The 17,374-nt window shown below is 37.0% G+C and overlaps 1 protein-coding gene across 2 annotated transcripts in view; it reads left to right on the forward strand.

Annotated features, from left to right (window-relative positions):
* Nucleotides 1-706: 706 nt before the first annotated feature.
* The window catches only part of srgap1b (SLIT-ROBO Rho GTPase activating protein 1b), a 59,760-nt gene continuing 43,092 nt past the window's right edge, over nt 707-17,374 (forward strand). Inside the window, exon 1 of one of the 2 annotated variants that reach the window (NM_001030095.1) lies at nt 707-1,238. In NM_001030095.1, coding sequence (NP_001025266.1) covers nt 1,172-1,238 — 67 coding nt within the window. In that variant the 5' untranslated portion in view covers nt 707-1,171. The remainder of the gene's footprint in view (nt 1,239-17,374) is intronic. The other variant, XM_005164583.6, reaches the window with a different exon arrangement.

Below are 17,374 nucleotides of genomic sequence, written 5' to 3' on the forward strand. Positions count from 1 at the left end.
GTGGCCAAGAATATACACAGTTAACCTGCAGTTATACAGTAGTGTACTTTCAAAAAAGATATGTATATAATACATTTTCAATTATAGGACATGATTATTAAAATAACATTTCAAAGCACATACATATGTGGGAGACGTAATAACATTTAATAAATATATTTTTTAATATGTATTGTATAACATTTAAGTGTATTTCGAAACCCTCAAGTTGTTAATAATAATAATAATTATTATTATTATTATTATTATTGGTTTATTATTATAATCCAATTATTATTATTATTATTATTATCATTATTATTATTATTATTATTATTATTATTATTATCATTATTATTATTATTATTTAGAGACTAACAGTTTTACGACAACAAATTAATCCAATTGAGCAATCAACCTCACTGGTAAATCTTAAATCCAGTCCATTGGTTGTAAATCCAGCTCTTGAAGTAGTCCAGCACCAGTATTTTGGATGCCTCCGTTCTCTGACACACCCAGTTCAGGTCTTGTAGTGTCCGCTAATAATTAAGACGCATATCAGGTGTGTTAAATGTGGAAACCATACAAAACGCACAATAATGCTCAGCGCCTGGGCAGCCAAGGAGCATGACCGAGAACAACTGCTTCTTAAAATAGAGTGACTGTCAATTTTATGTGCAACACCCACACACACACACACACACACACACACTCACGCCCCAACCCGCCCACCAATTGACAGCAGCGTGGAGAGCGCGCGCGCGTGAGAAACACGCACACCTATCGAATTTTTCAGCATACACAATCAGAAACTCTCACGCATTAGAGTGAGTTTAGTCGACTTCCAGTCTGTGTCACCTCTAGACGCGCGTGTTTTGTTTATCAACCTGTGCGTAATTTTGATACGGCCACTTGCATCTCCAATCCGGCGATGCGGCTGTAACGACGCGCCCCTGTAGCTCCTCACGTGCCACTTCCCTGGCTTATTTCTCTGTGCATGTTTAATAATAATCGGTTGATGTGCATGGTTTGAATGTCATCGCTGTGCTTCACGGACTACAGTTTTCTGCTGCTGGATCACGCACTGAACCTGTGGTTAGAAATGACGCATCGGGCACAGTAGGGACGCGTCTCGGAGAAGCAGAAAGGTTTCAGACAGAAGGGACCAGCGGATCTGGACGACACTGGCGTCATGTCTAACTCGACGAAGAGCAAAAAGGAAAAGGAAATCATTACGGAGTATGAGAGCCAAGTGAAAGGTAAGAACACTCGCACCTGATGGGTACCTGGAGACGGTCTCATCCATCTAATGAGAGGCTCGTGCACGCGTTGCATTTACTGCACATTGGCCAAATAATCATTTCCAGTTGCATTACTGCTGTCTGTTTATTGAATCCATTCAGCTGAAAAAACCCCTAAACACAAACTGTATACTGGGGAATGTGTTTTTAACTGGTTTACTGGTTTCATTAATATCATGAATGTTCTGGATTACCCAGTGCAATGTATTCCAGATGGTTTATAAAATATGGTCTCTGGCCAGCCAGCTTGTTACCATCTTGAATTAGCTGGAAATGACTAAAATGAAAATGGTTTTATGGTGAAAATGGTGGCTTATCAGACAGCAACCAGGTTAAGATCATTGTTGGAGCATGATTACCAGTCATCCAGCTATAATTGCAAGCTTGAAATAGATGGAAACTAGTTGTTGGTTAAGATGCTTAACAACATGCAAACGGATCAGCCACTATATTATCAGAAGCACTTCAGTTTACAGTGAGTAAATATTTTACTAGTCAGTCAGCTAATAACAAGTTTGGATTATCTAGAAATTAATTGATGATGTATATTGTCAGCTGATCAATCAGCTAGAAATCCTTTTTGAAGCATTTACAGGTTAACCAGATAACTTTTAGCTTGAAATCAGAAACTAGCTGTGTATACAAACTCAGTAGGGTCCAGATGATATGTTATAGGGGTACTAGTCAACTGGTTACCTAACAACTAGCTAGAAACCAACATCCAGCTGTTTTTACAAACTCGATGTGCTTCAAATGGTTTGTCAACTAAGTAGTCAACAGAGTTTGTTAGCTGGTTGACAAGATAAATACCATCTGAAAACCAGCATCAAGCTGAAGCTGGTACAGATGCTATGTTTAACATGGTTACTGGTCAATTGGAAAGAAACCATCTCAAGGCGATCACCATGGGTTTCTAAGCATACTAGTTGACTAACGACTTTTTACAAACCAGAAAACAGCTGGTCACCCAAGCCCGGTGGTTATGTAATGTGGTTACTTATTAACCAGCTAGAATCTCAAGGTGATCAGTACGGTTTATTGAGCATGCTAGCTGGTTGATGAGCTAACAACCATTCACAAAACAGTAACCAAATCATCATACAACCTCAGGGTGGTCAAGTTGGTAGTGTGGTACAGTAGATGTTTAGCCATTTAGAAACTATCACTAGATGATCAGCATGTTTTGAAGCATGTTATTTGGTTGGCTAGCTGACAACTAGCTAGAAATCATCAATTAGTTTTTCACCAAAGCTCAATATAGTTGAGAGTTTGTTTATTGTGCTTGCTTGTCAACCAGAAACCAGTAACTAATTGGTCATACATTCTCGATGTGGTCAAGTTAGTAGTGTTAGAATCCATCCCAAGATGATTAGCATGATTTTTGCAGCATTTCTGGTTGACTATCTAACAACTAGCTAGGAATCATCAACTAGTTTTTCATCAAAACTCAGTATAGTGGAGAGTTTACTAAATGCGGTTACTTGTCAATTAACTAGAATCTCAAGGTAGTCAACATGGTTTTTGGAGCATGCTAGCTGGTTGATGAGCTAACTACTAATCAGAAACCAGTAACTAATTGATCATACAACCTCAGTGTGCTCAAGTCAGCAGTGTTAGAATTCATCCCAAGATGGTTAGCATTATTTTTTAAGCATATCTGATTGACCAGCTAACAAATTTGGTCCAGATGGTTTATGTAATGTGGTTTCTTGTCAACCAGCTAGAATCGCAAGGTGATTGTTATGGTTTTAAGAGCATGCTAGCTGGTTGATGAGGTGACTACCATCCAGAAACCAGTAACTAATTGGTCGTACATTCTCAATGTGGTCAAGTCTGTAGTCTTAGAATCTATCCCAAGATGGATTACCATGATTTTTTAAGCATATCTGGTTGGCTAGCTAACAACTTGTTATAATTCTTCAACTAGTTTTACACCAAATCTCAATATGGTCCAGATGGGTTTATGTAATGTGGTTACTTGTCAACCAGCTAGAATCTGAAGGTCATCAGCTTGGTTTTTAGAGCATGCTAGCTGGTTAATAAGCTAACTACCATCCAGAAACCAGTAACTAATTGATCATAGGCTACAACCTCAATGTGGTCAAGCTGGCAGTGTTAAAATTTATCCCAAGATGATTTTTGTAGCGTATCTGGTTGACTAGCTAACAACTAGCTAGAAATCATCAACTAGTTTTTTCTTACCCAAGGCTCAATATGGTTCAGATGGGTTTATGTAATGTGGTTACTTGTCAACCATATGGAATGTAAAGGTGATCAGCTTGGTTTCTGGAGCATGCTAGCTGTGTGATGAGCTAACCACCATCCAGAAACCAGTATCTAATTGATCATACATTCCCAATGTGGTTAAGTTGCTAGTGTTAGAAACAATCCCGGGATGATTAGCATGTTTTTTGAAGCATATTAACTGGCTGACTAGCTAATGACTAGCAACTAGTTGTTCATGCAAGTTTAATATGGTCCGAATTATATTACCGGGCGACCAACCAGTTAAAAAAACTAAGGTAATTGCCATGGTTTTGAGAGCTGACAAGCTAACACATTTCACCACCTTGATCTTCCAAAACAAGCTTAAGCTGAATGTTCAGCAGGGGAGTGAGCGGCTTAAGGGACTATGAATAAAAATACATGCTGCTATTCATTCAGCATGCGCACCATCAACATAATAGTACACACATAATCCAGCCTGCATCATTTGTTTGCTCTTATGGCAGGCGAACGTTTATGCGGGCACTCGTTTAACAGAGTGTAATCGATGAAATGGAAAGGGAAGGGAGGGGTGCATCATGCAGCCTCCATGGCAACCCCTGTCTCCAGCGCTCCAGTTGTAGTCAGGTGAAGGTGCAAGGCTGATTTAGACCTTCACAGTGACAATGTGGATGTTAAAGCGCCGGCATGCATTCCCTTATGCTGATATTTAAATGAGAGGAGCAGATTTGCTGTCTCAGCCGCTATTGGCCAATGGCGGTCAGGGTGAAGGTGGTCTCTAGGCAACTCAAGATAGATTGGTGAAGTATCGGGGCCGCTTCGCGTTAGAGATGGATGAACATATGGGCTCCTCTCGCTTGTCAAATGTAGGTTTGTGTGCAAATGTGCACCTAGGTGTGCTCCTTTTTCAACAGGCTCTTGCTGCATTGTACACGTTTCCATGGATACTCAACTACCAGGCTGTGTGTGAATGTCCAATGGGGAAGCGATGGGTATCTGGCTGTGTGTGTGTGTGTGTGTGTGTGTGTGTGTGTGTGTGTGTGTGTGTGTGTGTCAGGGAGCAGGATCAGGGAATCCTCCTGCCGCAGCACTGCTGTTTAGTATGGACCGCACGTACAGCAGTGTGTGTGGCATACAGTAGTGTGACTAAAGATGGATTGAGACAGATGACTGATTTATGGTCATAAGGGACGGCGCCGCTATTCTCCAATATAAGAGACGCACACTTATTTGGTACTCAGACGTGGTTGATTGTGTTTTTATTGATCTAAAAATGTTGAGTTTAGATGTATATACTGTGTGAACGCATTATTAAAGCATTATTTACTAGAAAATGATATTTCGATGCTTAATTTAGTGAGTTTTTTTTTTCTTTAAAGGGTTGATCCGTTATGATATCATATTTTAAACTTAGTTGATGTGTAATGTAGCTGTGTGAACATAAACATACCTGTCAACCCTCACGATTTTCCCGGGATTCTCCCATATTTTACAGTTCTATCCCGCTATCATCCTGAAAAAGGTATTTCTGCATTCTTTTCTTTCTTTCTTTTTTTATTTGTTTTTGTGCAGTCTACAAAAAATAAAAAAATAACACAATTATTTATAATTCACACTTTTTTTTAAAACAATAACTAAGGGTAAACAAGATCATTCAAAAACCCTTAGTCCCACATCCCACCACCAAGCAGGAGAATAAAAAAACAAAACAATAAAAACAAACACACAACAATGTTGGCACCTACAAGAATTGTCAAAGCCACTAAATAAATATACATAAAATATAAATAACACGCGCACACATTAATAAACAAGGTAGAAATCTTTCTTGAAAGAAAAAATTATTTAAAATCTTATAAATCAGCAAAGAGGTGTTTTGTATTCCTGACCAAAATTAATTAGAGGATCCCAGTTTTTATATGGGCAGGCGTTTCCTTTATTTTCACATCCCAATGTTGACAGGTATGCACAAACAAAATCTTTGAATGTAATATGCTCAAAGTTTATTGCAAAGGGACACATTGGTTTTTACAGAGTTAGCTTAGCAAAGCCTACAGCGAACGAAGTTTGGGGACTACAAAAAAATACATCCGGGTTAGTAGGCGTGTAATGGATCACGCTTAAAAGAGATTCAGTTTTCACTTTTTCATTTAGTCACCAACAATTAAAAAAACACAGAAGTACTGGGAGAACAGTTTATAGTTCCAAAATAAACACTGATGTTTATGGGAAAAATTAAAATCAATGGAACTGGACGCTAGTAAATGTTGTAGCAGTTACATTGTGTAACCAATAGAAGGCGACAAACAACCATCAAAATTATGTCACTGAATAGGTTTTCAAAAATGATCCACCTATAATGAAACATGACGTTTTATGTGTGTATTGTTGAATTATTTATTGAAAATAATTAGGATATGTTGTACAAGATGTTAGATTTCTTTATTTAGCATAATCAGCAACAGTAGCTTACAGTATTTTTCATATTGAATATTTTCCTTTTTTTCAGCTGGTTCTTTCTTGATTTTTATTTTTATATAAATCATTTTTATTTCATTTTATTTGTATACAGTTTCTAACTTATGTTTGTTAAAACCAATTGATTTTGCAGTAATATTTTTATACTAATGGAAAGCAAATTACATTTGTCTCACCCCTTTTTTTCTAATGCGAAAAATAATCCGTGACCCATAAACCGTAGTGTGATCCGAACTGTGAGATATGTGATCCGTTATGCCACTACAGGTTAGTGAGATAGCAAACGCTTCAGGTTAGGAGTGTTCAACATGCGCATACACCCCGCGCAAAGAAGGGGTGTGGCCAGAGCTGCTGTAATGTAATAGCAGAGGAGGCTAAAATGCAGTTCAAACGCTGCTATTTCCACAGAGCTTCTTCTGTTTCTGTATTTGGGACATGACACAAAGAGAGAAGTGCTTACAGTGTCATTTTAATTATGTTCCAGAGAAATTATAAAACATATATAGCTAGCATTTGACAAAGGACAGCTTCCAGAATCTCCCCCATTTCAGTGCTGGATTTGGCTAAAAACTCCTCCAAACATATTGGAAGAAGCTGAGGATTGTGAGCCACTACCTGTGAGTATGTTTATTTGCTAAAATTGATCTATGACATGCACCGTTTCTAGCGTTAATGGTATGTTGTAGCAAGGACGTAAACAAGCATGTAAACATCGACTAACAATTTAACTACAAATTTATATTTATGATCCGTCACACCGCTGTAAACATCCACAGTCTTCCCCAGCTCTGCAGTGTCTCTCTATGCAGCCGCTTTCCCTGCGTTCTACATCTCGAATGACGTACTCGCAAAAGATATGTGAACGTTTTATATTGCTTACACATGCTTATAACCCGAATATATGTGAAAGACGTTTGTCAGATTTTATATTAGAGAGCAGGCGTGAGCTTCAGTTGTGTCCTCTGTGTCGTTTTCTGCCTGATTCAGGCTCAAACAGATATGGCTAACAGCTACTCTGACTGACAGCATTTACACAATGGCAAAGCGTGTGCTTGTAGAGTCGTGACACTTTTCCGGTTGACGTGGTGCAGATCCGTAAATCACACCACGTTATGTTAGCTGACCAATCAGAGCCTCTTGGGAATAGGCTTTCGGAGGAACTAGGAAATATGACAGTCGTTTTCATGTTAGCAGAGTAGCTGTATATAATCAAAGTAAGTCATATGAAAAAATAACGTGATTTTTTTTGCAGGTAAAGCATGAACACGTTGCTTTCCATCTTATAAACACAACAAAACCTTCAAAATAAACTCTGCACCACCCTTTTAAGTAATTTAGTGATTGCTTAAAATGTTAAAAAAGGGCAAAAATGTGCTTGATGTTTTTCAGCGTCCAAACAGGAAATGGTTTTCTCTGATGAAGGAAGTAAGGAGGAAAGCAAAGCACATGACCTTGACTGTACCTGCCAACACACACACACACACACACACACACACACACACACACACACACACACACACACACACACACACACACACACACAATTGAACTACTTGTTTATAGTGATTCAGAGTGAGTTGGATTAATGTGGAAAACTGGTGTGTGTGTGTGTGTGTGTGTGTGTGTGTGTGTGTGTGTGTGTGTGTGTGTGTGTGTGTGTGTATATGTGTGTGTGCATTACTCAAAATATTTTCGCTACATCAGCAAGAAGCAGCACTGGAGCGAGTGGCTTTTTCAGTCCTTTAGGGAGCTCGTGCTGTGCTAAAGCCTTTCACATGCGTATAGAAACACTGTCGCAAGATGCTGTTGTTTAGCTTGTATAAGCATGTGTACAGTTGGCATGCGCAGTATTTCATATCATAATCTATATCTTGTCATTGTAATGACTGTTACTGCGAAGACAGCACGGTAGCACAATCACCCTTACTACAAGAAGGTCGCTGGTTCGTTCTTTGGCTGGGTCAGTTGGCATTTACTGTGTGGAGTTTGCATGTTCTCCCCGTGTTGGCGTGGGTGCTTCCCCCACAGTCCAAAGACAGGTGAATTGGGTTGGCTAAATTGTCTAGTAGTGTATGTTTGTGAATGAGAATGTATGGGTGTTTCCCAGTGATTGGATCTAGCTGGAAAGGCATCCGCTGTGTAAAATATATGCTGGATAAGTTGGCAGTTCATTCCATTGTGGTGACCCCATATAATAAAGGGACTAAGCCGAAAAGAAAATAAAGTTCGTTACACTACAAAATACTATCGCTTTTGTAAAAACATGCTATTGCTATATACTATGAACATTATAAAGTGGATATGGGAAGCGGTTTCGAACGCAGGCAGTTACTTTCTTCTCTTTATATGAAACGGCCATTTTATGAATCATTTGAATGAACGATTCAGTGAATCACTCAAGGACTTATGTTTTTAATGTCATTTACACTAGCACAAAAACACACAATGCAATATTTTGCGCCCCTAGTTTACAGTATTACCATTCAAACTTTCGTTTTCCCCAAATTAATGTCTTTTAATGTGACTTTGGTACAGTGTAGCGTTTTTGCCTGGCATTCTCATGAGATTTGAAGTCTGGTTGCATTTCTGGCTGCGGTCCAGTCCGAAACCACAAACACACACACACACACACACAGACACATGATGATAGAGGCCGCAGACTGACTCACTAGTGCACTTCCTCTGCCCCGGACTGACTGTATGAATCAGATTTATTGCAGCTCAGGGGATCCACTCGCCTGCAAGACATTTCATCTCTTTGTTCAGAGTCCCAGAGAAAGAGCCGTCACAGTCCAAACATCTCACAATAAATGTGCAGAGCGAATACAGAGCGACATAAAACCACTTGTGCAGATTAATGGAGCATTTCCTAGAGGTTTGTCAGGTATTATACTGCACCATTCAACCGATGAATATGTTTCTTGGTCATGGTGAAAGTAGAAAGCCTGTTGTTGTTGTTTTTTAATTGGCCACATCCTCTTGTCATATTGTGAAAGTTTTTTTCAATATGAAATGAAAAACGGTTCCTTTAGAAATAGCAGATTGTTTGATTGTCTGTTTAATGGCGGTGCTGTTTAGTGGAATATGTACAGTTGAAGATTTATTTGCCCTCCTGAATTATTAACCCTCCTTTATATTTTTTTTCTTCAATTTCTGTTTAATTGAGAGCAGATTATTTCAACACATTTCTAAACCTAATAGTTTTAATAATTAATTTCTAATAACTGATTTATTTTATCTCTGCCATGATGACAGTAAATAATATTTGACAAGATATTTATTAAGATACTATTCAGCTTAAAGCGACATTTAAAGGCTGAACTAGGGCAATTAGGCAAGTTAGGGTAATTAGGAAAGTCATTGCATAACTATGGACTACAACACCCAGTCATGCAACACACACAACTGGTTGTAACATGGCGGATTTGTAGTTCATGTGAATGTAAGTGTGTTTACCAGCGATCCCAGGTAGTAGTAAATCACTGGTGATCGTGACATTAACGAAATTATTTCCGAGAGAAGCCAAATCTGGAGCTAATCTAAAAAAATAACTCACGATAAGGGTCCAAAAATTAGTAGCCCAAATTTATGTTAAAAAATATAATAAAATAATTGTTAAAAATAGCAAATATCAAGAGTAACAACAACAAAAACAAAAAATTGTAGAAACCTTTTTGGGGTTTTTTTGCAATATTTTGCATGAATTCAACTGTATTATTTGTCTATTTCTATAAATGTTCAGTGACTAAAATATTATTTAAAATAAATATATATCTTTATTAAATCTGTTTTATTCAAATGCACCAAAATAGATTGCCTTTTCACTAATAATGGATAAAATATTTATTTTGAAAATGGGCTGTACTCAATTGTGCTAAGCACTGTATACTACCAAAATCCAGACATAAAAAGCATGTACTTTTATTAATAGTCAAAAGCAGATTTTAAATGAAATGCAGTACATGTACGTACTCAGTATACCATTTTAGAAGCATTTATATAGTGAATGTGCTCAAGTATTACTGTAATGAACACCAGCTTGATATGCTTCCAGGAGTGTGTGAATAGGATATGGTCTGGTAGTCATGTACTGATCTCAGCCTGATGATGTTTCATAATAACGACTGGACACAGCATATGGCTTATTTTCAATAATAAACATTGAACGAATAGCTGACTTGGTCAAAACTGAGTTTTTCGTATGAGATTGGATAACAGACTGATCTCTAGCCTTTGACTGCATTTATTTCTAAAGGCAGACCTGGAAGTCTCATTAATCAAGTATAGTTATTGATCAAGTAATCTGCTTAAGACCACAGAGCAGAGGACCACATGTACTGTAGTACTTACACTCGCTATTGAGACTCCTCGATAAAGCCTGTCTTTGACTTTATTCTTGGGTTAAAAGCAGAGCACGTACTTAGCCAGAGTTATTTTTTAGAATAACTGGGTTTGAATGGACAGTTCTACTGGGGTCCGATGCAAATTGTTATTTATTATTATTTTTGGCACTTGTAGTGGTAGTAGTATTGTTGTTATTGTTATAATAACAGTAATATTAATAGCAATAATAATTATTATTATTGTTATTATATTATTACTATTATTATTAGTATCAGTATTAGTATATTTAGTGTTGGGCAACAATTACTAGCATCCAAAATAAAAGTTTGTGTTTACAATATATATATATATATGTGTGTGTGTGTGTGTGTAATGTGTATGTTTATATGAAATGAATATACATTTGCATAAAAAATATAAATATACAAAACAAAAAAGTATGTATTTACTACTAGCATTTTTTATAGAACTTGTATAATACAAGCGTGTGTATATAAAAATAAAAATAATACGCATTTGTTTTAAATAAATACACGTTTGTATTGATATATACATAATAAAATACATAAATAAACATGCATATGTTATGTATTCAAGCATTAATTTTAAATGTGATTGTTTCCCAACACAGCATTATTATTATTAATAAAAATGATATTTATTATTATTGTTTTATTATTGTTTATTATTATTAATATTATTAATATTTATTTTTATTGTTTTATTATTATTTATTATTATTATTATTGTTATTTTATTATCATTGTTATTTTATTATTATTATTATTATTATTAATAATAATAACATTTATTATTATTATTGTTTTATTATTGTTTATTATTATTATTAATATTTATTTTTATTGTTTTATTATTATTTATTATTATTATTATTATTATTTAGTGCTGGGCAACAATTAGTAGCATCGAATATAAAAGTTTGTGTTTACAAAACATATATGTGTGTGTACTGTTTATAATGTTTATATGATACACACTTTAAAAGCAAAAATATACAAAAAATATTTACAATTAGTTTTATGTATGATTTACATTTATACAAGTATTTTTCATGTAAAATCAAAATAATGTATTTGTTTCAAATAAATACACGCATGTTTGTAGTTATAAATACCTAATAAAATATACACCGTAAAAATGCATACTCAAAAACATTAAAACACATGTTAAATATAATGAATTGTTGCCCAGCACTCTATTATTATTATTATTATTTTTTTTTATTGTTATTTATTATTATTATTATTATATATATATATATTTTTTTAATTATTATAACTATATTGTTATTTTATTAGTGTTCATTATTATTATTTTATTATTATTATTATTATTATTTTATTGTTTATTATTATTTTTCATTCATTCATTTTTTTTGTCGGCTTAGTCCCTTTATTAATCCGGGGTCGCCACAGCAGAATGAACCGCCAACTTATCCAGCAAGTTTTTCGCAGCGGATGCCCTTCCAGCCGCAACCCATCTCTGGGAAAAATCCACACACACATTCATACACTACGGACAATTTAGCCTACCCAATTCACCTGTACCACATGTCTTTGGACTGTGGGGGAAACCGGAGCACCCGGAGGAAACCCACTCGAAGGCAGAAAGAACATGCAAACTCCACACAGGAACGCCAACTGAGCCGAGGTTCGAACCAGCGACCTTCTTGCTGTGAGACGACAGCACTTATTATTATTTTTATTATTTGCATTTTTAATTATATTATTGTTATTTTATTAGTATTTTTATTATTATTATATTTAGTAGTAGTAGTAGTAGTATTTTATTGGTTAGTATTATTATTATTATTAATGCATTTTAAGTGTTTTGTCTATTTATGCGTTGACTGAGGTGTAATGTTAAGTCATTGTCTGCCTGTTTAGTCCTTACACGTACATTTTGAGCTTTTCATACAGCATCTCCTGACCTTGAATCTTCAAGCGCTTGATTACATTTGTTGTGTCTGGAGGAAACCTCTGCTCATGTTGAAACTTTTAATTTTAATCATCCGTATTTATATGATTCTTTTAATCCTCTTGTGCATGTAAAGCAATTACCTTTGCAGATAAACTTGTGCTATAAATAAGCTTGCCTTGCCTTTAATATTTTTAGATGTATCTAACATAACACTCATGAATACAACTTGTGTAAATTAACAATGTGGTGACAATTATATCATAAAGATTGTAACACCTGTATTAATATTACATGTAAGTACGTAGTAGTGGTGGGGGTGATGGTTACTACCTAGTGTGCAGCTAAAGGACACTTCTCATATGGAGAACAAAGTCATGCATTGCTCACGTATAAATTTTTTTTCAGAGTGTAAAATCTTGATGGTTCTGTGGGTTTCGTCTAGCAAATCTGCTCTTTAATTTGCATTTTCTATTGGGTTCAAGTCAGGTGATTGGCTGGGCCATTCTAAAGCTTGATTTTCTTTCTCTGAAAGCATCTGAGAGTTTCCTTGGCTGTGTTTTGGATCATTGTCTTGCTGAAATGTCCACCCTGTTTTCATCTTCATCATCCTGCAAATGTAGATGTTGGACTAAAGCAGATCTTAATTTACCCCAATGAAGAGTAGAGGGTTGCTGAAGACCTTCTAATTTCAGCTGCTGGCTGGGCTTTCACTGCCTTTCTACAACTTCCTTTCTTTATGTGTTCAATACTTTTTCATTTTACCATGCATAACTTAATTTTTAAACTAATTAGATTAGGGGTTTTGGCATATATGGATTTTTTTGGTTGTTATCAACATCTGGTGAAAATTTTAAGTCAACAGCACCTTTAGAAACCTTGAAGTTTTCTGAGAAAAATGGTGATGTATTGAATACTTATTTCCCCCACTGTACACTCTGCAGTATTTGTATTATTATGTTTCAATTTTTTACATATTTTTTCATGTTTTAAAGAGCCAAAAATGAATTGTTATCAATTAAAGTTGGCTACATGTCTTGCTTTACATGCAATATTTTATATTTAAAGCCTTTTTTTTATAAAAAAAAAAGACTAAAATTAGTTTTTACACAACTTTCAATACTAAAACACATCGGGTTCATTCAGTTAATGTACATTTGCAAATAAATAAAACAACCTAAACTGAAATATCTCAATTTAAAGGCCAAGTGGCATGCTAATAGTGATATTTTGACACTGATCTAATTCTAAAATTCATAAGCAACAACTTCGTTAATGCTAATGTGCTTCTGTATGAGTGAGACGACTGAGAGAATGAGCGTTTGATTAAAGAAAAGGCTCAGAGAAGCAGCTTCAGAACGAACGGAGCTTTAGATGAATAGAAGAAAGCGAGGGAAGATCCAGAGTACAAGTCTAAGCAGAAAATGGGAAACAACTGAGGAAGTGTCAGAGCCGGTGACGTCAGTGTGTTTGCGTCTTTTTACAGAATACAATTATGAGTTCTTGTTCTTCCACATGGTGTATTTTTGTGTCCGTGGCGTTCATGAGTGTGTATTTTGGTGCTGCTGTGGTCTGAAGTTCCTGTTTTTATTTCATGTCAAGCCATTTTAACACACTAAGTTCTGAAATCGTGTGTGTGTGTGTGTGTGTGTGTGTGTGTGTGTGTGTGTGTGTGTGTGTGTGTGTGTGTGTGTGTGTGTGTGTGTGTGTGTGTGTGTGTGTGTGTGTGTGTGTGTGTGTGTGTGTGTGTGTGTGTGTGTGTGTGCGCGCGCGCGCGCGACTAAATGTATGAAAATACTTTTAAGTGGCCATATAATTGAATCCGAAATACATTTTCTGACTTGTGTGTGTGTGTGTGTGTGTAAGCTTGTGTGTGTATATGAGCATGTGTATGTATGTGTGTGTGCGTTGCTGTACGACCTGTGTGTGAGTGTGCATGTTTGTTTGTGCACTTGCTTTATGGTGTGTGTCTGTGGAATTGTTTGTGTGTGTGTGTGTTTTTGCTGTACGGCGTGTGTATGTATGCGTGTTATTGTGTGTGATTTTGTTGAGGTACAGCGTGTGCAGTGTGTTGCTGTATGGTGTTTGAGTGAATGTGTGTTATTGTGCGTGTAAGCTTGTGTTTATTAGTGTGTGTAAGCTAAGCTTGTGTTTAATGTGTGTGTGTGTGTGTGTGTGTGTGTGTGTGTGTGCTGTGTTTGCTATACAGCAAGTGTGTTTGTTTGTGCATGTTGTTGTATGTAAATGTGTGTGCTGTTATGCAGTGTGTGTGTTTGTGTATGCATTTGCTTTACAGCGTGTGTGTCTGGATTTTTATGTTTTTTTGCTGTGTGTGTGTGTGTGTGTGTGTGTGTGTGTGTGTGTGTGTGTGTGTGTGTGTGTGTGTGTGTGTGTGTGTGTGTGTGTGTGTGTTTGCTGTAGATCATTTGTGTTTGGTTTTTGAACTGGTGTGTTCTGCTGTATTGTGTGTGTGTGTGTGTGTGTGTGTGTGTGTGTGTGTGTGTGTGTGTGTGTGTGTGTGTGTGTGTGTGTGTGTGTGTGTGTTTTTATAAATGTGTGATTCACTATGCTTCATGTGAGCGTGTGTGTGTGTGTGTGGATATTAGCGTGCGTGTTGCTGTATGGCGTGCCTGCACACACTCCTCGCTCTCTCAGGTTGGTGAGCAGAAGTCTTGTTGCCATGGAGACAGTCTGCGCCAGGCTCGTGCCGCAGGGTATCAGACGTGCTCACCGCGGTCACAAGTTCAAAGGTCAAACTCCAGATAGGCAGACACTCACAGAGATAATAATCATAAATCCATTAATAATTGAACAGAATTCTGTTTATTGTTGCGATTTTAAACAAAGTGAGCACGTGCCAGTTTATTATTAATCGTTATTTCCAAGTTTGTTCTGATTAAATCTTTCCTTGTGCTAAATGTTAGCATCATCAGCAGCAGCAGGAGTTCATGTCTCTCTGCTAGATTAAGCTCATCCTCTTGTTTTGTTTAAATTATGGTCGTCTGAGTGTGGAAATGAGTCACCGTCTGTTTATTCGTAGTTTTTAGACTCTCTTGCAGTCGTGCGGTGTTTTCCAGCAGGAGCTGCGGTTTGCATTGCAGTTTGTCCTGATGACGGATGAGTGTGTTTGGGGTGTCAGTGTGAGAGGAGGTGCGGGACGGCCTGTGTGAGGATTCGCTCTGTTGCAGGCGCATGTTTTCTCCCTTGAGGATGTGCTGAGATCTGCTCTGTCAGCAGCAAATCTGCAAGGAAAAGACTGAAGGATTTGCCAAACCAGTTATTCATTAAATATTTGGTTTTTTTTATATTATCAACAACATAATCAAGTTTATGAGCCAAGTTTTTTAGTTATTAAACACCGACATGAACTAGAATCCAAATTTTGTAGAAGTGTGTGTGTGTGTGTATTTATGCAGTGTAGCTATGCAGCTGTTTAGATTTATATCAGTTATTACATAAGAACTCATTCATTCATTCATTCATTTTCGGCTTAGTCGCCACAGCGGAATGAACCGCCAACTTATCCAGCACGTTTTTACACAGCGCATAAGCCACAACCCATCTCTGGGAAACTTCCATACACACTCATTCATATACACACACACACTACGGACAATCTAGCCTACCCAATTCACCTGTACCGCATGTCTTTGGACTGTAGGGGAATCCGGAGCACCCCGAGGAAACCCACACGAACGCAGGGAGAACATTTCGCATGACGCAGGAATAAAGTATTGAACACATGAAGAAAGGGAGGTCTAGAAAGGCAGTGAACGCCCAGACAGCAGTAGAAATCACTCAGTAGTTCCTTAGCAACTCTCTGCCCTTCTTCAGTGTAAAATAATATTATCAGGATGATGAAGATGAAAACAGGGTGAACATTTCAGCAAGACAAGGATCCAAAACACAGCCAAGCAAACTCTCAAATGCTTTCAGAGAAAGAAAATCAAGCTGTAGAATGGCCCAGCCAATCACCTGACTCGAATCCAATAGAAATTCAAATTAAAGAGCAGATTTGCAAGACGAGACCCACAGAACCATCAAGATGTTTACTCTCTGTTGAAGTCTGAACAATGCATGTGACTTAATGAGAGGCGTCTTTAATCTGCCGTCTGTACATAATCCCCCAACTGTACATACATGTCAAGTATATGGTGTTCCATTATTTTAAGTCCCTATTCATTCACAACACACCCACTCTTCACACACATACACACAAATATACAATCACCAACAAACATGCAACATACATTTACTCACTCAATCAGCACCAGTGTGTGCAAACTAGTTTTGATAGTAGCCATTACTTGGTCAGAATACATCAAGGCACAGGTTTTATTTAACACGTAGCACTTAAAAGGGGAATTCGATTATTTATGTATTTATTTATAGTCAAAATGAAACGCATCAGCTTTATAAAGCAATTAGTTCACCCAATAATTAAAATGTATGCACTATTTACTTTTTAAATTGTGTTGTTTTTCATCTGTTGAACACAAAAGGAGACATTTTGAAGAATGCTGAATGATTGCTGGCACCTATTGACATGTATAGTAGACAAAAAAATGTATTGAAGTCAATGGGTGCCAGCTACCAGGCAGCATTCTCCAAAAATATCTTCTTCTTTCTGTACTTAACCGCTTAATCAGATATGGAGCAAGCAAACAGAGAGGAAATGATGAATTTTTATCTTTGGGTGAACTATCCCGTTATCCCCATCACGGCTCATCAGGCTCATACACATCTGAATCTCCATTGGATTACAGGTTTTTCTTACATTGTATCAGAAGAGTCACCTTGCTCGCCATGCACACACACACACATGCACACATATTCCATGTCTCCAATTCTCACAGTCCTTCCCACACACACACACACAGTCACACCCACACAGAGCTCGCGCCAAGCCTGCTGTCTCATCTGTTATTTGGAGCTGGAGCCGCACTGTGACATTAAACAGTTGGTCTGTGGAGAGAAAAAGAGAGGGGGAAAAGTGTGAGCGAGCAGAAGAAATGAGGAGAGAAAAGAGAGAGAGAGAGCTGCTGAAGGGGAACAACTGAATGTTATTATTAACAGCGGTTATTAAGAAAAGACACTGCAGGCAAAAC

Source organism: Danio rerio, chromosome 4 (genome assembly GCF_049306965.1).
Source record: "Danio rerio strain Tuebingen ecotype United States chromosome 4, GRCz12tu, whole genome shotgun sequence".
Lineage (NCBI taxonomy): Eukaryota > Metazoa > Chordata > Actinopteri > Cypriniformes > Danionidae > Danio > Danio rerio.